At 42.6% G+C, this 20,601-nt stretch overlaps 1 protein-coding gene across 2 annotated transcripts in view; it reads right to left on the minus strand.

The window, feature by feature from the left end:
• The window catches only part of MAP2K1 (mitogen-activated protein kinase kinase 1), a 79,358-nt gene that overhangs the window by 26,410 nt on the left and 32,347 nt on the right, over positions 1–20,601 (minus strand). For both annotated transcript variants that reach the window (XM_060097134.1, XM_060097133.1), the window contains exons 2-5: positions 17,676–17,886; positions 15,998–16,144; positions 8,392–8,469; positions 7,761–7,812 (exon numbers count right to left, since the gene is read on the minus strand). In XM_060097134.1, the coding sequence (XP_059953117.1) occupies positions 7,761–7,812; positions 8,392–8,469; positions 15,998–16,144; positions 17,676–17,886 (488 nt within the window). The remainder of the gene's footprint in view (positions 1–7,760; positions 7,813–8,391; positions 8,470–15,997; positions 16,145–17,675; positions 17,887–20,601) is intronic.

A 20,601-nucleotide genomic window follows, 5' to 3' on the forward strand; every position in this document is an offset into this window, starting at 1 on the left:
TCATTCTCACCCTAACTCAGCTTCCAGGAATCGTTCACTCATTGTGCTTCTGGTGAAGGAATCGAGTTGTGTAAGAGTACCATTTCCAGGCCAGGCCTTCCAGTGAATTCTTTCAGGATTCTTTCTGGAGAAGACCCACAAACAGCAGGAGGCTGAAAAGCTGAGCGGCCAGGCCAGGGCTGCCTGCACACACACTGCTCACTGGAGCAGAAGTCCTTCTAGTGACTCCCCCTTCTTGGCTGGGCAGGGAGTGAACCCTCCACCAAGACATCTGTCCAGAGACGCGTCTGGCGCACAAAGCAGCTCTGCATGCCAAACAGCAATAAATAGTGGAGCCAGAAAAGAAATTCCTGGGAGGGTGGGGGCAGCAGCACCAGGCAGAAGGGGAAAGCAAGCTGGTTATTCCAGGAATGAGCTGAAACCTTCCTCTCTTTGGAACGAAAATAAAGTGAGCCCTCCATCAGCAAAGCAGAGCATGGCACATACTAGGCACATGGTAGAGAAAAAACCAGGACTAGATTCATGACTGGGTTAAAAGCAGAAGACATGGGTTCTTAGCCCAGCTTCACTGTTGATTCCTGTGTGTTCTGGCACAAGTCAGTCACACACCCACCCATTTAACAGATCTTTCAGGAGGAGCTAGTCTGCTATCATGTTGGGAACTAGGGATACAAAGATGAATTCGACGTGTTCCCTGATTTGAAGAAATTCACAGACTCGCGAGAGAGACATATAAACTCTCTGAGCTTTGGTTTCTACATCTATAAAACAGGAAAAACACCTATTTCAGAAGGTTTTTTGGAATAATAAGTGAGATAAGTTGCATACAGCACCTAATACAGCACTTGGCACATAACAGGTCCTCAGTAAACAATGATCATTATTTATTACAAGAAAGGGACAGACACTGTGTCAAAGGAATACAGAGGCAGAACACTTAATCCACTTTGGGAAGGGGCTGGTTCATGGGAAAGCCTCTTGTAAGAAGAGATGTTTGAGCTAAACAGTAACATTATTACAATTAGCTATCATTCATTAACGACTTTGACTAATTTTCACGACTATATGAAATAAGTATATAATTTGCAATTATTGCTCTTTGGCATAAATTATCCTCATTTTACAGATGCATAAATAACTCAGAGAGTTTATACACCCTATCTGTAAGAGAGTTAGGATTTCAACTTTAACTGGCTAACTCCCAAGCCTCCGTGCCATAGTACTTAAAAAAGGATTAGCATATAGAATGGATAAACAACAAAGTCCTACTGTATAGCACAGGGAACTACATTCAATATCCTGTGATAAACCATAATGGAAAAGAATTAAAAAAAAGAATGCATATGTACGTATAACTGAATCACTTTGTTATGTAGCAGAAATTAACACGACATTGTAAATCAACTATACTTCAATAAAAAAAACATAGACATGATATATTGATATATTAAAAAAAAAAAAAGGATGAGCAGACTTAAGTCTAACAAAGGTATGAGTGTGAGGGGGTGGGGTGGGAATTAGAAAGTCAGCATTGCCAGGAAAGGCAATAATAGGAGCAAAGGTGCAGCTCAAAAAAGGAATTCAATCTCACTGGATCTCAGTTTCCTCACAATTTATATAAAGGAATAAGAAGGGCAATTAGCATTTGTTAGGCCCTTCTATATGCAAAACACCTTGCCAGATGCTTTCCATATGTAATTTCATTAATCCTCACAGCAACCTAGGAGCAGGCAAGAGGATTCCATTTTATAGATGGAATGGAATGGAACACCTTTACTCCACCAGATCCTTCTACAACACTGACCTCATGGGTCCCTCTAAGTGAGATTACACATATTATTCGCAGCCCCAGAGCACAGCCCCATACTCAAGAAATGTTGATTCCTCCTCTCCTCTCAGCTACTCCTATAGCCTAGAAATTGACACACTAAAATATTCTAACATAAAACACAGAGGTCTTTAAAAAAACACAGATTAAGGTCCATAAACTGCTGGAAAACTGTTCCCCGCCTCAAGCCATACCATACCTCCTACTGACACTTTCTTAATTTTCAGTGGAAAGAAGACAAAATGTAGCCAGTGCAGTTAGAAAGCAGAAGGCTTTCTACAGTTTTGCATTTTAAGTGTATAGTTTGATGCATTTTGAAGAAACGTATACACCTGTGAACCCAACACCAAATCAAAATTTAGTATTTTGATTACTCCAGAGGGTTCTGTCATGACACTTTGAAGTTCACCCTCACTCCAGCCCCTCAGATCCCCAGGCAACCACTGATCTACTTTATTACTGTGTTACTGTGGATTAAATCTGACAGTTCTAGTAGAATCATGCAGTGTGGACTATTTTCTATAAGGCTTCTTTCACTCAGCATAATGTTTTTGAGATTTGTCCAAGTTGTGTGTATCAACAATTTGTTCATTTTTATTGTTGAGCTGTATTCCGCTGTTTGAATATATTAAATTTTGTTTACTTGCTCAGCTGGTGAAATATTTTGGTTGTTTCTAGTTTGGGGCTATCATGAATAAAGATGCTTATGACATTTGTGCACAAGTCTTTGTGCGGACAAATGTTTTCATTTTTCTTAGGTCAATACTGAGAAATGGAGTTGGTGGGTTGTACAGTTTAATTTTAAAAGAAACTACCAAACTGTTTTCCAAAGTGACTGTCCCTTTCCCTGGCTGTATTTAAGAATCTCTCTTTATCACTGATTTTCAACAACTTGACTTCTCTCTTTTTTTTTTTTTTTTTTGCTTCTTGCTTTTTTACAGCTTTATTGGTGTATAATTTTCATACAATAAACTCCATATACTTAAAGTGTATCACTTGATGAGTACATATATGACCATGCCCACAATCAAGATTATAAACACATCTATCACCCCCCAAAGTTTCCTCATGCTCCTTTGCAATTCTTCCCTTCCTCCCCTTCCTTCATTCTCCAGGCAACCACTGATTTGTATTTTGTCATTACAGATTAGTCTGCAATTTCTAGAATTATGTAAATAGATTCACACAGTATGTGACACAGCTCTTTGTCTCTTTCATGCAGCATCACTCTTTTAAGATTCATCCATACTGCTGCAAGTTATCAATGGCTTATTCTTTTTATTGCTAAGCAGTATACTATTGTATGGATATACCACAATTTGTTTATGCATTCAACTGTTGATGGACATTTGGGTTGTGTCTAGTTTTCGGCTATTACAAATAAAACTACTATGAGCATTCAGGTACAAGGGCCTGATTGGTCCTATGCTTTCTTTTTTTCTTTAGGGAAAATCCTAGGAGTGAAATGGTTGAATGTATCATAGATACATGCTTAACATTTTATGAAACTGATAAGCTGTTTTCCGGCACAACTGCACTGTTTCACATTCCTGTCAGCAGTGACTGAGAGTTCCTGTGGCTCCACGTCCTCAATAACATAGAGTTACTCTCTACAGATATTCTAGTGGGTGTGTGGCAGTAACTTATTGTGGCTTTAACTTACATTTCCCTAATGATGTTGAATATCTTCTCATGTGCTTATTTGCCATTCGCATATCTTTTTTAGTAAAGTGTCTGTTCAAATCTTTTACCCATTTTTTTTTCAGAAGTCACAACTAGTTCTGATATTTTATTGTTCCAAGGATATCACAGTTTTTTTTTTTCAGGTATTGTTGACATATAACATTATGGTAGTTTGAGCTGTACAACATAAGGATTCGTTACTTGTATATATTGTGAAATAATCACCACAATAAGTCTAAATGAGATCTGTCACCATATATAAGTACACTTTTTTTTCTTTCATGAGAATTTTTAAGGTCGACTCTCTTACCAACTTTCACGTATTCAATATAATATTATTATCTATGATCAGCATGCTGTTTCTGACATCTCATGACTTATTTATAGCTGAAAGTTTGTACCTTTTCACCTTCAGGCATTTCACCCCAAACACCTCCTGCCTCTGGCATCCGCCAGTCTGTTCTATCTATGAGCTGGGATTTTTCTTTTTTTTAAAAAAGATTCCACGTGTAAGGGAGATCATGCAGTATTTGTCTTTCTCTGTCTGAGTTATTTCACTTAGCATAATGCCCTCAAGGTCCTTTCATGTTATCACATGGCAAGATTTCATTTTTTATTTGGCTGAATAATATTCCATTGTATATCTGTACCACAGTTTCTTTATCCAGTCATCTGTCATTGGACAATGGGTTGTTTCCCTATCTTGGCTATTGTAAATAGTGCTGCCGTGAGTATAGGGGTGCATATATCTTTTCAAATTAGTGTTTTCCTTTTCTTCAGAAGTGGGATAAACCCCAATACCAGAAGTGGGACTGCTGGGCCATATGGTAGTTCCCCTCTTAATTTTCTGAGGAAATGCTATACTCTTTTCCATAGTGACTGCACCAATTTCCATTCCCACCAACACTTCACAAGGGTTCCCTTTTCTCAACATCCTCTCCAAAATTTGTTATTTCTTGTCTTTTTTTTTTGAATTTTTGAATTTTATTTTATTTATTTTTTATACAGCAGGCTCTTGTTATCTATTTTATATATATTAGTGTATACATGTCAATCCCACAATTCATCACACCACCACCCCCGCCACTTTCCCCCCTTGGTGTCTCTATTTCTGTGTCTCTACATCTGTGTCTCTATTTCTGCCCTGCAAACCAGTTCATCTGTACCATTTTTCTAGGTTCCACATATATGCGTTAATATACGATATTTGTTTTTCTCTTTCTGACTTACTTCACTCTGTATGACAGTCTCTAGATCCATCCACGTCTCTACAAATGACCCAATTTTGTTCCTTTTTATGGCTGAGTAATATTCCATTCTATATATGTACCACATCTTCTTTATCCATTCCTCTGTTGATGGACATTTAGGTTGCTTCCGTGACCTGGCTATTGTAATAGTGCTGCAGTGAACATTGGGGTGCATGTATCTTTTTGAATTATGGTTTTCTCTGGGTATATGCCCAGTAGTGGGATTGCTGGGTCATATGGTAATTCTATTTTTAGTTTTTTAAGGAACCTCCATACTGTTCTCCAGCTTTCTTTTGATTTCCATTTGCATGAAATATCTTTTTCCATCCTGTCACTTTCTGTCTGTATGTGTCCCTTGGTCTGAAGTGGGTCTCTTGTAGACAGCATATATATTTTTACCCATTTTTTAAAAATTGCATTGTTTATCTTTTTATTATTAGGTTGTCAGAGGTCTTTATATATTCTAGATAAAGTCCTTTGATGGATATATGTTTTGCCTATATTTTCTTAGTCCATGGCTTGCCTTTTCATCTTTGTCACAGCGTCTTTGGAAAAGCAAATGTTATTAATTTAGATGAAGCTCAATTTATTGGTTTTTCCTTTATAGTTTGTGCTTCTTTTTTTTAAACTTCATTGTTTTTTTTTTAATTAATTTATTTTATTTTTATTTATTTTTGGCTGCGTTGGGTCTTTGTTGCTGCAGGCGGGCTTTCTCTAGTTGCGGCAAGCGGGGGCTACTCTTCATTGCGGTGGCTTCTCTTGTTGCGGAGCACGGGCTCCAGAGCGCAGGCTCAGTAGTTGTGGCGCACGGGCTTAGTTGCTCCGCGGGCATGTGGGACCTTCGCGACCAGGGCTCGAACCCTTGTCCCCTGCACTGGCAGGCGGATTCTTAACCGCTGCGCCACCAGGGAAGCCCTATAGTTTGTGCTTTTTATGTCCCATTTTAAAACTCTTTGCTAAAACACAGTCACTAAGATAGTCTCCTATGTTTTCTTTTAGAAGTTTTATGATCCACTGAGAGTTAATTTTTGTATATAGAGTGAAGTAATGGTAGAGGTTCATTTCTGTGCATATGGATATCCAATTGTTCAGCATCATTTGTTGAATAGATTCTTCTTCCCCTATTGAACTACTTTGGAATCTTTGCCAAAACTCAATTGACTCTAAATGTATGTGTCTGTTTCTGAACTCTTCATTATGTTCTATTTGATCTATTATGCTTAGCTTCATACCAATGCAACACTCTATTGATTACTGTAGCTTTCTAATAAACCTTGAAGTCAGGTAGTCTAAGTCCCACAACTTCGTTTTTCCTTTTTAAAGTTGTTTGGTCTATTCTAGGTTCTTTGCATTTCCCTATAAATTTCAGACAAAATTTGTCAGCTCTACAAAGGCTACTGGGATTTTCAGTGGGATGGCTTTGAATCTACAGATCAAATACAGCAAAACTGACATCTTAAGAATACTGATGGTGGTTGTGGTTGCATAACAACGTGAATGTACTTAATGCCACTGAACTGTATATTTTATCTCTTTTTTTAAAATTCTACTTGAACTGTACATTTTTAAATGGTTAAAATGATAAATTTTATGTTACGTATATTTTACAAGTTTAAAATTTTAATTTAAAAAATACCTATTCTAAAATTTAGAATGTATTACCTAATATATAGTGGCTCATAAGCTGGACAGTCAGTTTCAGCAGTCCACTCCTCTCTTCCTCCACCATCCCTCCCTAGACCTGTCACTATTAGCACACTGTAGCTAAAGGGACATGGCCAAGAGCACTGTGTTTTTCCATTTGTCTTTCCTCTGGCTTCTTCATCTTTTTTTTAAAAAATAAACTTTATTGGGCTTCCCTGGTGGCGCAGTGGTTGAGAGTCCGCCTGCCGATGCAGAGGACACGGGTTCGTGCCCCGGTCTGGGAGGATCCCGCGTGCCGCGGAGCGGCTGGGCCCGTGAGCCATGGCTGCTGGGCCTGCATGTCCGGAGCCTGTGCTCCGCAACGGGAGAGGCCAGAGCAGTGAGAAGCCCACGTAATGCAAAAAAAAATAAAAATAAAAAATAAAATAAAATAAAATAAAATAAACTTTATTGAGGTATAACTTATATACTGTAAAATGCAACCACTTTAGCGGAAAGTTTGACTTTTGATAAACGCATATACCCACGTACCTACCACCACAATCTAGATATAACATTTCAACACCCCAGAAAGTTCCATCATGCCTCATTGATGTTAATCTCTCCCTAAACCCTCAGGTAACCACTGATCTACTTTCTGTCCCTATAGATCTGTGTTGTTTTCTCTATAATTTTATATACATAGAAACAGTTTGTACTGTTTTGGGTCAGGCTTCTTTCATCCAGCAGAAGTGTTTTTGATATTCATCAAAACTACATGTGTCAATAGCCTGTTATTTTTATTACTGAATAATACTCCCTTGTATGGATATATTGTAATTTGTTTATCTCTTTGCCTGCTGAAGAACATTTTGGTTATTTCTACCATGAATATAGCTGCTTTAAGCATGTGTATACGAGTCTGTATGGACTTCTGTTCTCATTTATCTTGAATAAATATCTAAGAGTGGTGTGGTTATATGATAAGTGTATGTGTACCTTTATTAAAAGGACCCAGAGTTTCTTCTAGAGTCAAACTCACATCCAGTTAGTCATGGTTTGGGTCTACGCACAGTCTAGTGCAGTGGGCAGCCAGGGGCGCTGGGGGTTGGGTAAGTAAGTTCTAGCTGGGCATCTGGTCTGGGCGTGCTGGGCGACCACGTGTGTCACAGCCTCAGGTAACAGGTACACCACGTACTAAAAAGAGGAGGGTTCTTGGTGCTCTAGATATCAAACTAAATCGTCAAAGAGTGGTGGTGAAAATCAAAAATACTAGCAAATGGCTTTTATACCAAAACAAAACACGAAAGAGGCTGCAACAACTTTTAGACCTCAGCAAAAATCCAAAACACAACAACTAGCAAATCAATTCTTACCTCTGTGCATAATCTTGTGCTTCTCCCTCAGGTATGTCAGGCCTTTTATTACCTAGGGGAAAGGAAACGTAAAAAGATGGAAACCGAAATGGTGGTGTTTAGAAAATACTCAACCTTTCTATTTTAAAATGATCTAGGAAATATTTCATCTAACATCACAAATTTGCCTTCTTCCCTTATTTTTCTTCTCTCTTTTGATTTTTTAACCTGTCTTATCAAGAAACCATCTTTTTACATGGTATATAGAGTATGAGTTTTAAGCAAAATTGATTTTTGCAAGTTTAGACAACTGTAAAAAAACCACTTTGCTTGAATTCATTTATTTCCAAATCTGCAATCTAAAAATGAGGCTTTCTGATTCCACAAATGGGAATTCTTTTGGATACCCTGTCCTATTTTTCAAGACATTTTAATATACAGAAATTTACTTTGCTAGTTTTAGCAAGAAAGAGCAGGGGGTTGGGGGGGAGATATTGTATCTAGAATCTAGATAGAGAAAATTCTGGTGAAAAACCTAACTTTTCATACAAACCTTCCCTTTGTTGACTTCCTACCTTCCTCCTTGTCCCTTTCCTACCAACTCAACTTATCAGTGAGGGAACCTGGAAGAAAAACTTCTCAATATACTCACAGCAATGCTAACTTTTCCTAAAATTTGTTCAGGAATTCTTCCAGCTTTCTTCAGGACTTGATCCAAGGAACCCCCATCCTAAGAACAAGAATACCAGCCCATTTAGTGACAATGTTTCTAACTATTCTTTCAAGTGTTAAACTTCAGCAGGAAAGTAAATCTCACACATGACAAATCTTCCTAGAAGGGCACCCTTCAGTTTGTTCAGATATCAAGTAAGACATGAATGCAAAACATTGTGGGAGCTGCCAAACAACTAATAACTCAAATCCTATGAATAATCATTAAATAAATTACTAATTTAGTGGTCAAAAATTACTAATTCAGTGGTCAAATTACTAATTCTACTGAACTGACAGAATAGAGTAGCAGTTAGGAGTGCAGGCTCTAGTGGCAAACTGTCTAAATTTGCATCCCAACTCTTACTATCTAGTGGACATTGAACAAGTTACTCCACTTGTAAAATGTGGATGATAATAATTATAAGGCTATTATGATATTCATAGGGCTATTATAAGTATTAAACAAGCTCATATATATATAAAGCCCTTAGAACAATGTCTAGCCCATAGTAAGTGCTCAATAAATGTTTGCCATTTTGTCACCATTGTGTAAGTCACAACTTGCATTTGGCATTATCTTAACAAATTATATTTAATAAAATCCAAAGAAAAATGTCATAGAAAGCAATCATTCATTCCACAAATCCTACAAAATGCCATGCACTGTGTTAGGTTCTATGGGGAATAAAGATACAAAAAAGACCTAGCTCTTGTCCTCAATAAATTTACAAACTAGTAGGAGAAATATAAGACTCAATAAAATATAACAAAACAGAATAAATGTATAGTAAAAGCGCTACACACACACACACACACACACACACACAGAAGGAGGGAGAATTCTACCTTCACTTAGAAGATAGCATTTGAGCTGAAATCTTACTCAAAGAATGAGCATGATTTCCATACCTGGAAAAGGAGAGGGGCAAGGGGACAACAGAACAGAGCAGAAGCATGCTCCTAACCACTGGAGTGCCAGAGAATTCCCAAGAACAGGGTATCTCAACAAGATCAAAAGCAGAGAAGCATTAAATTGCTTAGTACTCCTGGGATGACATGCAGTTCACTCACTGTAGGCGTATGAAGAAATGCAGCGATGGATCAGGCTGGAAATGGCCATCTGTGGCCATATCATGGAGCCCCACCAAGGAACTAAGACCTGAGTTTACGGAGGCAGAAGGAAAGGTACCCAAACCATAGCAGCTGAGAGAAAGAGACAGGGCAATTAGCAAGCAGCTGATCAGGCGGAGATGACATGAGCAGGACCCAGGGCAGAGGCGGTGGAAAGGGAGTACGCAAGAGGGGATAGACGTGTGGAGTGAAGCTGGCTTCTGTAGGGCTCACATACAAAGGCCTTCCCATCCGTGGAGGCTACATTTTAACCTAAGATCTTGAAAAAATGCTCACTCAAGGAACCCTCACGTGTTGAGACAGAAATATGTTCCTGCCTCTCTGGCTTCGGGTGTAGACAATTATCAGTCACAACATAAAATTACCCTAGAAGTAGAGATAATTCCTACAAACTCAGATTGATTTTCTAAAGTATACTGTCTACACTGGGCAGGTACCATCGTCAACTATCATCTCTTAATCACCTCTGTGTAAGGCAGAGGGATACATGAGGAACTAGGAATGGGAAAAACTGTAAGTACAGGCAAAAATACCCTCTGCCTGTGGAGACAGAACATATTCATAAAGAGGCAAGGCACCTTAAATCCTCCTCTGAACAAGGCAGGGAACAAACAATTGAATGAAGAGAACACACACGGCTACAGGTGCCCAGAGGAGGAAGCGATTCCTGGACAAAGCGGCCAAGGGAAGGGCTCACGACAAGAGTGACACACGGAAGCTGAGCCTTGGAGGTGGGCGAGATCTGGGTAGGAGAAGCAGAGAGGTGTTCCCACTGACATCCTGCCTCCAAAACCATCCAGCCTTTAAGATGCAGCCATGCAATGTAAGGTCACAGAACACTGCGTAACATAATAAAGAAAAGAAGGACAGAGAATAATCCCATTTTTATAAAAATAAAAAAGTGTGCATATACTCACACAAAACCAGAATATCAAAAACGTTACCAAAATGTTCCAGTCTAGATAGTAAGATTACCAGGGGTCTTTGTTGTGCGATAGTTTCTTCTTTGTGCTTTTCTATGGTTTATACATTTTCTACAATAAATAAATGTCTTACCTTTTAAAATTACTGACCTCATTTATGAAAGTGGAGAATTAAATCTATAAATCAATTAACAGATACTCACTGAGCGCCCATTTTGTACAAAGGCATCATTAGGTAGCTACAACACTACCTAAAGGAGGTGAGAAAATAGGTAAAACTCGTTCAGGGATACAGAGCTCTCAGGAAATGTTACCTAAAACAATGCTAAAAATAGATTATCAACTTAAAAATTCTATGCTTATAAAAAGGATAGTTTGGACCAATGACTTTCTATCACAGATCAACTCTGGATCATGGATGCTGATAGAAAAAGAAAACAGTACAGGTGTATACTCAAATGCACACTAACACCCCTGAATACGTTAAACTTCTCATCATCATAAACTCCCTAGCACAACTACCTAATGGTGGGTCAGACAACCAAGGAGTACAGGGGAGGATTTCAAACTTCAACCTAAAATTCAAATGGGCCATAATCTCCACACGGATATGAGCATGGAATTATCAATCTAGAGTCAAAGAGAACTCCTCTGTAAACACACATTTTCCAAGAGCCCTTGGAAGAGCCCTACCCAGGTGGTGAGCCAGGGTGGGGTTTGAGTCATCCTTTGAGCCTGGCTGCCTTCACAATGCCACAGGCCCCTGTTGGCCAAATCAGGACAGCGCCACAGCCCAGGTAAACACACCCAAGTCAGCAGGCTCCTAGAAATGCCACAGCGCCTCTCAATTTCCCTTACTGACAGGAACAGGGACTCCAGTGCAGAAAGTTTCCAGCCATTTCTGTTTTGCTTTCAGTTGAATGTGGTTTCAGACTCTTTGTTTGAACGACTTTGCCTAATTATCAGGGAGGACTATACACTTAAAACTAGGTAACAGAGCAATTCTGTCCAAATCAGATGCAAACGAGGCAGAAGAGCTAGCCTGTGGTTCTCAGGTTCCACAGCCAGGACAGGGCGGCCCAGCTAACTGTCTTGGTTTACACTTTCCCTGGGGATTGTGGTAAACATTTCTGTCAAAAAGGAGGAAACGCTGGCTCTCCTCCCTTTAACCTCCTCTGCGCTACAAGCAGAGTTACAGAGTGAACAATGGGATTAGCAGGATTTAAGAAGCATGAACCACATCAGGATCAGCCAGTGTTGCCTGCGACTCACCTCACAACCTTTCAATTCTACTGCACTGTTGCCAAGGACTTACCTTCGCTGACTAAAGCTGCTGAAACTGCTTATTTTTAGAAACCAATTATTAACTAAGTCAGTGGTGCTTTTGAGAAGGTTTTCTACAGAAGAGACAAATGCTTTATAGAAAAAGAAAGAGCTCAAAAGCTTTTACTCCTGCATGAGAAACATCAATCCTGAGTCCCCAGTTCTCTGGTTGCTCAGCTACCACCTGAGTAGGAATCTACTTCCCCAAAGACAAGAACATTCCTGTTCTGATCAGGCAGCATCCATGTACCCCTTGGGTCTCAAAACTCAGACTGGGCAGTGCAAACACAGCTTATGTCTAGGAAAGGTCAGCCCCTAGCCAGGTGCATTCAGAAGATGGGGCTCCATGCACGATGATGACAAATTTACTTTAAACTGCATCCAAAAAACAATCTGAGCAGTGCGTAAGTAGACAGTACGTGGTAAAGCAAATATGGCAAAATGTTAACGGCAGAATCTAGGTGGTGGCTTTAGAATGTACATTACTCAATTCCTTCAACTTTCTGTACTTCTGAAATTTTTCATAGTAAAATGTTGGGGGAAAATGCCAATGACAAGGAACATCATGCAAAGACTGTGACACGGAGAGAACCAAAGAATCTTAGAAGCTGGGATATGGCTAATGAACAGAGCTCTATATGACACCACCTTTGAAATGTGGAAGCTGAGACAAAGGAGAAATCCCTAAAGAGAAGTGGCAGCCAGTGGTCAGAGAATTTTCCTATCACAACAGCCAGTGCAGGAGTTCTCCTGCAGGAGGGCTTGCTCAGGGACCAAGGAAGGGGTGAGAGGGCCCAGCCTAGAGCAAAAAGCTACTCTGGGGCATGGCTACTTGAACTTCAGGCCACAACTGCTTCCTTACAGGGTCCCGTACCTGGCAACTCTGAGCCTCTCCACTAGTGTTAACAGACAGTTCCAGCTGCCCTCTGAGCCTATGTATACCCAGGAACAGAAGGCCCTAACTCTCTCTTGAGCCCTAACTCTCTCTTGAGCTCTGACCATGCGCTCTCCCATCCTGCTTCCCTTATCCAGTCATTCAACACATACCACCTAATAGGTGCCCTACACTCTGCTTGGCCCTCAGAAAGGTTTTGACCCTCTCAGTCTCTGACAGCCAGTTTTCCACACTCAGGCCTCCCACAGTAATTCCAGAGATATCTTCTGCTTCAGGGACTTACGTGGGAGGATCTCAATATCCCCAGAGAGCTAAATCCATGGGGGAAAACAACTGACCTGCAGGTACTAGAAATGGGCCAAGAGAATGGGAAACCAACCCTTGTGACGTCCTGTGTCATCTCCTCCTCCAGGAGGGAAAGGCTAGACGAGGGAAAGGCTGGACAAGGACAAGGAGCATGAGGCTGTGATCAATGTCTATGAATACAGAGTGAAGAAAGGATTCCAGAATGAGGAAGCCTCAACACAGGTCAATTTAAGACAGACAGAAAGACTGAACTCCACATGGCAAGAGGTCACATAAGGCCAGTAAAAGAGGTTCCAGCAGGATCTGAATAAATAAATAGGGCACTGACTATCAACGTTTAGGGCCTGATCTTAACCTCTGAAGCAAGCACCCTGGAGTTCAACCATGCTCAAACCTACAGATAGCCTCCTGGTTCCTCTATTAAAGGGAGAGGAACAGAACCTGGAGGTTACTTAAGAAAGAATTTCTGATAGTTCAGAAGACAGCAGGCATGAGGTGATGCATACCTGGTGCTCAGAAGCCCTCACATCCACACTGATACTCCTCACTTGAGAAGGCCCTAGAACACAGCCATGCGGCCTGTGAACAGCTCTGGGGGCAGAGACGCTGCTCTCAATGGTTCCATCCCCTCAGCAGCTCATGTGGCACTTTGCCCTAACAGGCACTAAAATAAGTGTTTGTGAAGCTGAACCCATGTTGATTAACTAATGTAATCAAGTGACTGGCTACAAGTGCCAAAAACCATAGAAACACAGAATGTTAGCATGGGGAGGGGGTCCCTAGAGAACATCCAGTCCAAACATTTCTCTGCAGAAATGAGAAAATCTTGACAGAGTATATGACTTACATTATGTAATGGAGAGACTATGAAATTTAAAGAAAGCGGACCTGGTTAGAGACACTGGTTACAGCTCAGCTCTGACACTTACTGGTTATATAACTTAGACTAATTACTAAACCTCTCAAGGCCTTGTTCTCTCCATCTACCAGCTGGGGGTGGGGGTGGGGGTCAATCCATGTCATATGACAGGGCTGATGTGATTAAGAAGTCACATAACATGAAAAGGACCCAACAAGTGGTAGAAGATGGAAAAGCTAGTTACTATTATGTCCAGCCATGCCACCACCCATCTTCCGTTATTTTGGCAAGACCCAAGAGGAAAAAAGGCTACTCTGGCCTCTCTTGTTTTATCACTGGTTGACCACCATCACCTCTACCCTCTTCCCCTTCTAGTTTCCAAGGACCTCCAGTGCCATTTACACATCTTCATCCAACTCTTGGGCTAAAGCTGGAAAACCAACCATCATCAGCACAAAGAGCACAAGAAACCCGAAGGATAAGGAGCAGCCCCCTCCCCCTGCCCCACCCCGCCCCACCAAAGGGAGGTTAAAACCCAAGTGGACAATAATCAGCACCCCAGGCCTGGGCTAGGACCAAGCCAGAAACATTCACATGCTTCCCACAGAGACTGTTTCACTCTCCTTGAAGCAAGAAGGAACGAGAGCTTTCTCAGTGACCTTCAGACGCACAGAAGACATTTTCAGAATCTACGTGCCATATGGCGCCACAGAAGTCAGCACATGACTGCAACACTGTGTATGGCACTTCTTGATCACTGAAATGAAGAGATGTTCAAAATAATGGGGGCACCAGCAAGGGACAAACTTCTCAGGAGGGTTCTCCTGGAGTTCATTACGACCAGGCCCTGGGGCTCTCATTCCAGAGGTGAAGGCAGGTCTACAGAGTCAGGAAGGAAGTGGAGAAGTTGCTGAGGGACACTAGGCTGGACTGAAAGCAGAGCAACCACGAAGCATGTAGACTCAATCATGTCAGCCCTTGTCTCTGAACTGTCAGCCCCAGTGAGAATAAAGCAAAAGCTAAAGTTGGCAGAAGGCATGCTCTGAGTCACACAGTGTGCTGGAAGACTTACAACTCTTATTTTAATCAATCCTCACTACAACGAGGCAGGTATAATGATGGCCATTTTATAGATGAGGAAACTGAGAATCAGAAAGATAAAGAAACTTGCCCAAGGTCATGACAAGAAGGTGACAATCTGCAAACAAATAATTACTGAGCACCTGCTGTGGCTTTGGAGACATAATGGCAAACAAGACAAGGTGTCCACTTGGATTTTTGTGGAGAAGGGAGATATGAATAAACATCTTAGATTCCAAAGTTCCCTGTGCCATGCTGCCTATTGGGGACAGAAAAGCATTAGCAACCATGAAGCCAGCCTCTTTGAAATTCTGGCCATCAAGGATGGAAACAGAGCCCCAGTCACTATCCGGTAGATTCAACAAAGTACACTGGGGTCAGACAGCCTTGGTTTAAATTCTACCAATTCCACTTACCAGCTGTATGACCTTGGGTAAGTTATTCCATTTCTCTGCACCTCAGTTTCCTCATTTGTAAAATGTAGATAATGTACCCAACTCAATAGGTGTTATAAAAATGTAATAAAATATTAATTTGCTTAGGGTAGTGCTTGATATGATATATACCCAATAAATACTAGCTTATCAGTAATAGTTTTGCTAACCCTGCTCTTAAAGCCAGTTATAAACTCTCTGAAAACAGGGACTGTTTCACTTATCTTCATAACCCCAGAACATGTACCTAGCACACAGCATGGCATGTAATAAATGGATTTAAACTATATTAAGCAGATTTTACCCATATCAAAATCTTGGGGTCAAGAAAACTGGGAGATGTGCTCTTGGTACAACCACCAGGGACACCTGATTGCTGCCACCTCTCTTTGAAGAGACAGGGACCTAGGAAGGAGGCCTGTCATCTTCTTGGCTATTCCAACTTCTACAGCCAGGCTTCCCACATGCCCAAGACAGTGATCTGGATCCAGGGAGGGACAAGGAAGCAGCCAGTCACATCTCAGACCAAAGATTAGACCAGAGCCACCCACTTTCCAGGCTGCTGCTTCAGAGGCTGACAGGTTGCCACATACCATGTGCTCCATGCAGATACTGATCTCGCCATCACTGTAGAATGCACCATAGAAGCCCACAATGTAAGGGGAGTTGCACTCATGTAGAACCTGCAGCTCCCGTATGATCTGGTTCCGGATTGCAGGTTTGATCTCCAGATGAATTAGCTGGGAAAAGAAAGGTAGAAGGAAGAGAAGCTTTAAAAATATATGGATGGGGCTCCCCTGGTGGCGCAGTGGTGGGGAGTCCGCCTGCCGGTGCAGGGGACACGGGTTTGTGCCCCGATCCGGGAAAATCCCGCATGTCACGGAGTGGCTGGGCCCGTGAGCCATGGCCGATGGGCCTGCGCGTCCGGAGCCTGTGCTCCGCAGCGGGAGAGGCCACAGCAGTGGGAGGCCTGCATACTGCAAAAAAAAAAAAAATATATATATATATATATATATATATATATATATATATATATATATGGATGGATGATGGATGGGTGGATGGATGGATAGGAGCTTTCTTAAATGCTTAAACTCTTAAAGGTAGGAAGAGAGGAAACAGGCAAGTTTTAACAAACAAGTTTCTGCCCAACCAGAGCACTGAGTGCCAACATACCAAGGCAGGTGTTGGCACTGGAGGAGTGGCCAGCTGTGCCTCTACTCCTGGGAGGCAAGACTGAGGAAGAGGGGGCTCACCCCTCCCAAGAACAAAAGGACCTGTGAAACTGGGAGATACGGGGAAAGTGGCCTTAAGGACTTGGTTGATACTCAAGGGTTGTAGGACCAGAAAGGTATGAGGAACTGGGCCTGCCAATCTAAGCTGCCCTAGAGATTTACCCTTGACTTTAGGGGTCTGATGTGGTTGAGATTTAGCCAAGGCCTTAGAGGCCACTTTATGTTCCCCGCCCCCCCACCCCCAATGTTGTCCCTTGTTTCAGCTGGGGAGACAGGTGACAGATACATGAAATGGTTACCGGATAAGGCTGAGCTTCTCAAAAGAGCCATTGACAATGAGTGTCAGAGGACATGGAAGCAGTGGTTACCAGCATGGGTGGGAGCAGCTAGTGAAGGCTAGACAGGAGGTGGGCCTTGAAGATGGGCAGTGTTTGAAAAGATGGAAGGAGTAGCATGAGCAAAAATATGTGGACAGAAATGAACATGGTGTGCTGTGGAACACGGAAGAGTCCAACCTCGCTGTCCAGAAAGAGGAGGACCCAGGGTCACCAGGAAGGGAAGTTCAGCTCAAAGACCACATACCATGTTGGGGAGCCAAGACGTTATACTGCAGGGAGATGACGGGGAACCGCTGGCAGGGGTGGAACTCGAAGAAACAACATGAAATCAGTGTTTTTTCTGTGTCCCTGGGGCTGGGTAAATGAAAGCAGCTTCTGCTCTTGATAAATGGCAAACGAGCATCTCAGATTTCTTTCCAGGGCACACAGAAAACTAACAAATGGTCACTTGCTGTTATTTTCCAGTCTGGGCAGCAGGATAAATACCCTAACACATCATGAGTGTGTTTATCTATAATCTAATAGATAACATGAGTTCAAAATTCAAACAGCATAAAAGGGTACTGAATGAAGTCAGTTTTCCTTCCACCCTTGTCTCCAGGCCCCCAGGTCTTCTAAAAGGTAATCCAATTACCTGTTCACCAAGGCAAGCTTGATTCAGTCCTTTTTTTTTTTTTTTTTTTTTAAAGTGGCCTCACCTTTCTCGCCATAACCAGACCGGACGGCTTGTGGGAGACCTTGAACACCACACCTCCATTGCCAGCACCCAGCTCACTGATCTTCTCAAAGTCATCATCCTTCAGTTCTCCCACCTTCTGTTTCTGGGTTAGGAATGCCTCAAGGCGCTTCCGCTGCTGTTCATCGAGCTCCAGCTCCTCCAGCTTCTTTTGCAAGGCCTCCAGGTTGGTCCTGTCCCAAAGTAGGAAGCACGGGTCAACACTGTCATCAGAGAAGTCCACCCAGAGGAGCACCCTTGCTGTGGAGAGCTCCAGCTCTGGGGCCAGAGGGAGAACTGATCGAGGCAGCTCGGGGGAAGGTCCCATCTGCTGTGGCTCTATCCCCTGCACTCCACCACCCCACACAACTCACCACAGACACACTTCCCCTCTCAAGGCCTGCTCTCCTCATTTCTAAAATAGGGGAATTAGTTCTCTCAGTATGCTATGAGCCTACGAGACGAACTGCAGAATCTACTAAAATCCAGAGTAAGCCACCTTAATTTGTTTTAAAACCCCAGTATCAAAAGACCCACTAGGGGCTTCCCTGGTGGCGCAGTGGTTGAGAGTCCGCCTGCCGATGCAGGGGACACGGGTTCGTGTCCCGGTCTGGGAAGATCCCACATGCCACGGAGCGGCTAGGCCCGTGCGCCATGGCCGCTGAGCCTGCGCATCCAGAGCCTGTGCTCCGCAACAGGAGAGGCCACAACAGTGAGAGGCCCACGTATGGGAAAAAAAGAAAAAAAAAAGACCCACTAGTGTTGGTTTTAACAACACCATATACAAAATAAAATCTATTTCCTAAAACCACTAAATTGAAACCAAAGCACATTATCAAAACAGGCTCTAAACTGAATCACAATAGAAACCCTCCCTTCCAATGTGATCAGATCAGGAACAAGGTCAATCAAAATAGAGCAAAAAGGATACACCTAAATTTTTATTTTTGCAAAACATATGAAAGTGCATTCATTCACCCACGGGCTAACACAAGGTGAGGCCCTCTCTTTAAGAGCCCCACATCATCTTTCTTACATGAACCAGAAGAGAATACAATGTCTATAATTTCCAAATACTGATTCTTTTTTTTTTTTTTTTTTTTTTTTTCTTTTTTGTGGTATGCGGGCCTCTTACTGTTGTGGCCTCTCCCGTTGCGGAGCACAGGCTCCGGACGCGCAGGCCCAGCGGCCATGGCTCACGGGCCCAGCCGCTCCGCGGCATATTGGATCCTCCCAGACCGGGGCACGAACCCGTATCCCCTGCATCGGCAGGCGGACTCTTAACCACTGCGCCACCAGGGAGGCCCCAAATACTGATTCTTTAGCATAAAAATGTAGACACAGTAATCTCAGAATAAAACTTTAAGAGGGGTTTCCCTGGTGGCGCAGTGGTTGAGAGTCCGCCTGCCGATGCAGGGGGCGCGGGTTCGTGCCCTGATCTGGGAGGATCCCACGTGCTGTGGAGCGGCTGGGCCCATGAGCCATTGCCGCTGGGCCTGCATGTCCAGGGTGTGTGCTCCGCAATGGGAGAGGCCACAACAGTGAGAGGCCCGCATACCGCAAAAAAACAAACAAACAAAAAAAAAACTTTAATTTTAAGAGTTTGATGACTTCTCCCAATTTTAATGCTCACTTAATTTAACAGTATTTTTTTAAATTATCATTTCTTATTTATTTATTTGTGGCTGCGTTGGGTCTTTGTTGCTGTGCGTGGGCTTCTCTAGTTGCAGTGAGAGGGGGCTACCCTTCATTGCAGTGCACGGCTTCTCATTGCGGTGGCTTCTCTCATTGCGGAGCACGGGCTCTAGGTGCGCAGGCTTCAGTAGTTGTGGCACGCGGGCTCAGTAGTTGTGGCTCAGGGGCTCTAGAGCACAGGCTCAGTAGTTGTGGCGCATGGGCTTAGCTGCTCCGCGGCATGTGGGATCTTCCTGGACCAGGGATCGAGCCCATGTCCCCTGCATTGGCAGGCGGATTCTTAACCACTGCGCCACCAGGGAAGTTCCTGACAGTAAGTTTTTTAGTGACCTGGACTCACTGAGTATTTCCACAGCTTTTAACTAGTATTCATAGGTGGGGGGGGGGGAGAAAGAAAACCACTTCGTTTGCAGTCATATTTCATCAGTTTCTCTGATATTTAAATACATACATTACTTAATTACAATACCAGCTACAACTGTACAAATGACTTTCGGAACAAACCGGCTCTTGGTAAGCACATAATTCAACCAGTGGGTGCCGGAGTGAGTGGGTATGGCAGACAGCAGCCTACTAGTGTGTTTTACATAAAGAACTGAAGTGTTCATTATTCCTGGGAGCTTGTTAAGAGAAGGGTGGTAAAGAGAGATTCCACCGTGTTTCATTTTACTTTTGTCCCTAGTCTAAACAAATAACACAGGTGACAAGACAGGCAGTCATTACACATCAGAATGTTGGTGACCCCCTTCCCTCAATATACACACCACTTCTGAGCTTGGGGGTAGGAGCAAGCATAATCTTCCACTCTTCATTCACACTCGAGACCTTAAGAAGGCAAGGAGATGGAGACCCAATGCCTCCCCGGGATATGGGAGGATCCAATACTGCCTTACAAATAACACAGTACGTGGGGCCAAAGAGGACACAAGGCTGACTCTCCCAATCTTCCTCACTGGGTAACTCTGGGGGGAAGAAGCCTGGTGCCTGGTCCCCCCCAAAATTTGTAAGTTGAAACCCTAACCCCCAATTTAACTACGTTTAGAGATAGGATTTTTAGAAGGTAAGTAAGGTTAAATAAGGTCATATGGGTAGAGAGTCCTAATCAGATAGGATTGATAGCCTTTTAAGACAGGTGGCCTTCCCCTTACACACGCCAAGGAAAGGCCATGTGAGGACACAGCAAGAAGGCAGCTGCCTGCAAGCCAGGAAGAGAG

This window comes from Mesoplodon densirostris, chromosome 4 (genome assembly GCF_025265405.1).
Source record: "Mesoplodon densirostris isolate mMesDen1 chromosome 4, mMesDen1 primary haplotype, whole genome shotgun sequence".
NCBI classification, from domain to species: Eukaryota; Metazoa; Chordata; class Mammalia; order Artiodactyla; family Ziphiidae; genus Mesoplodon; species Mesoplodon densirostris.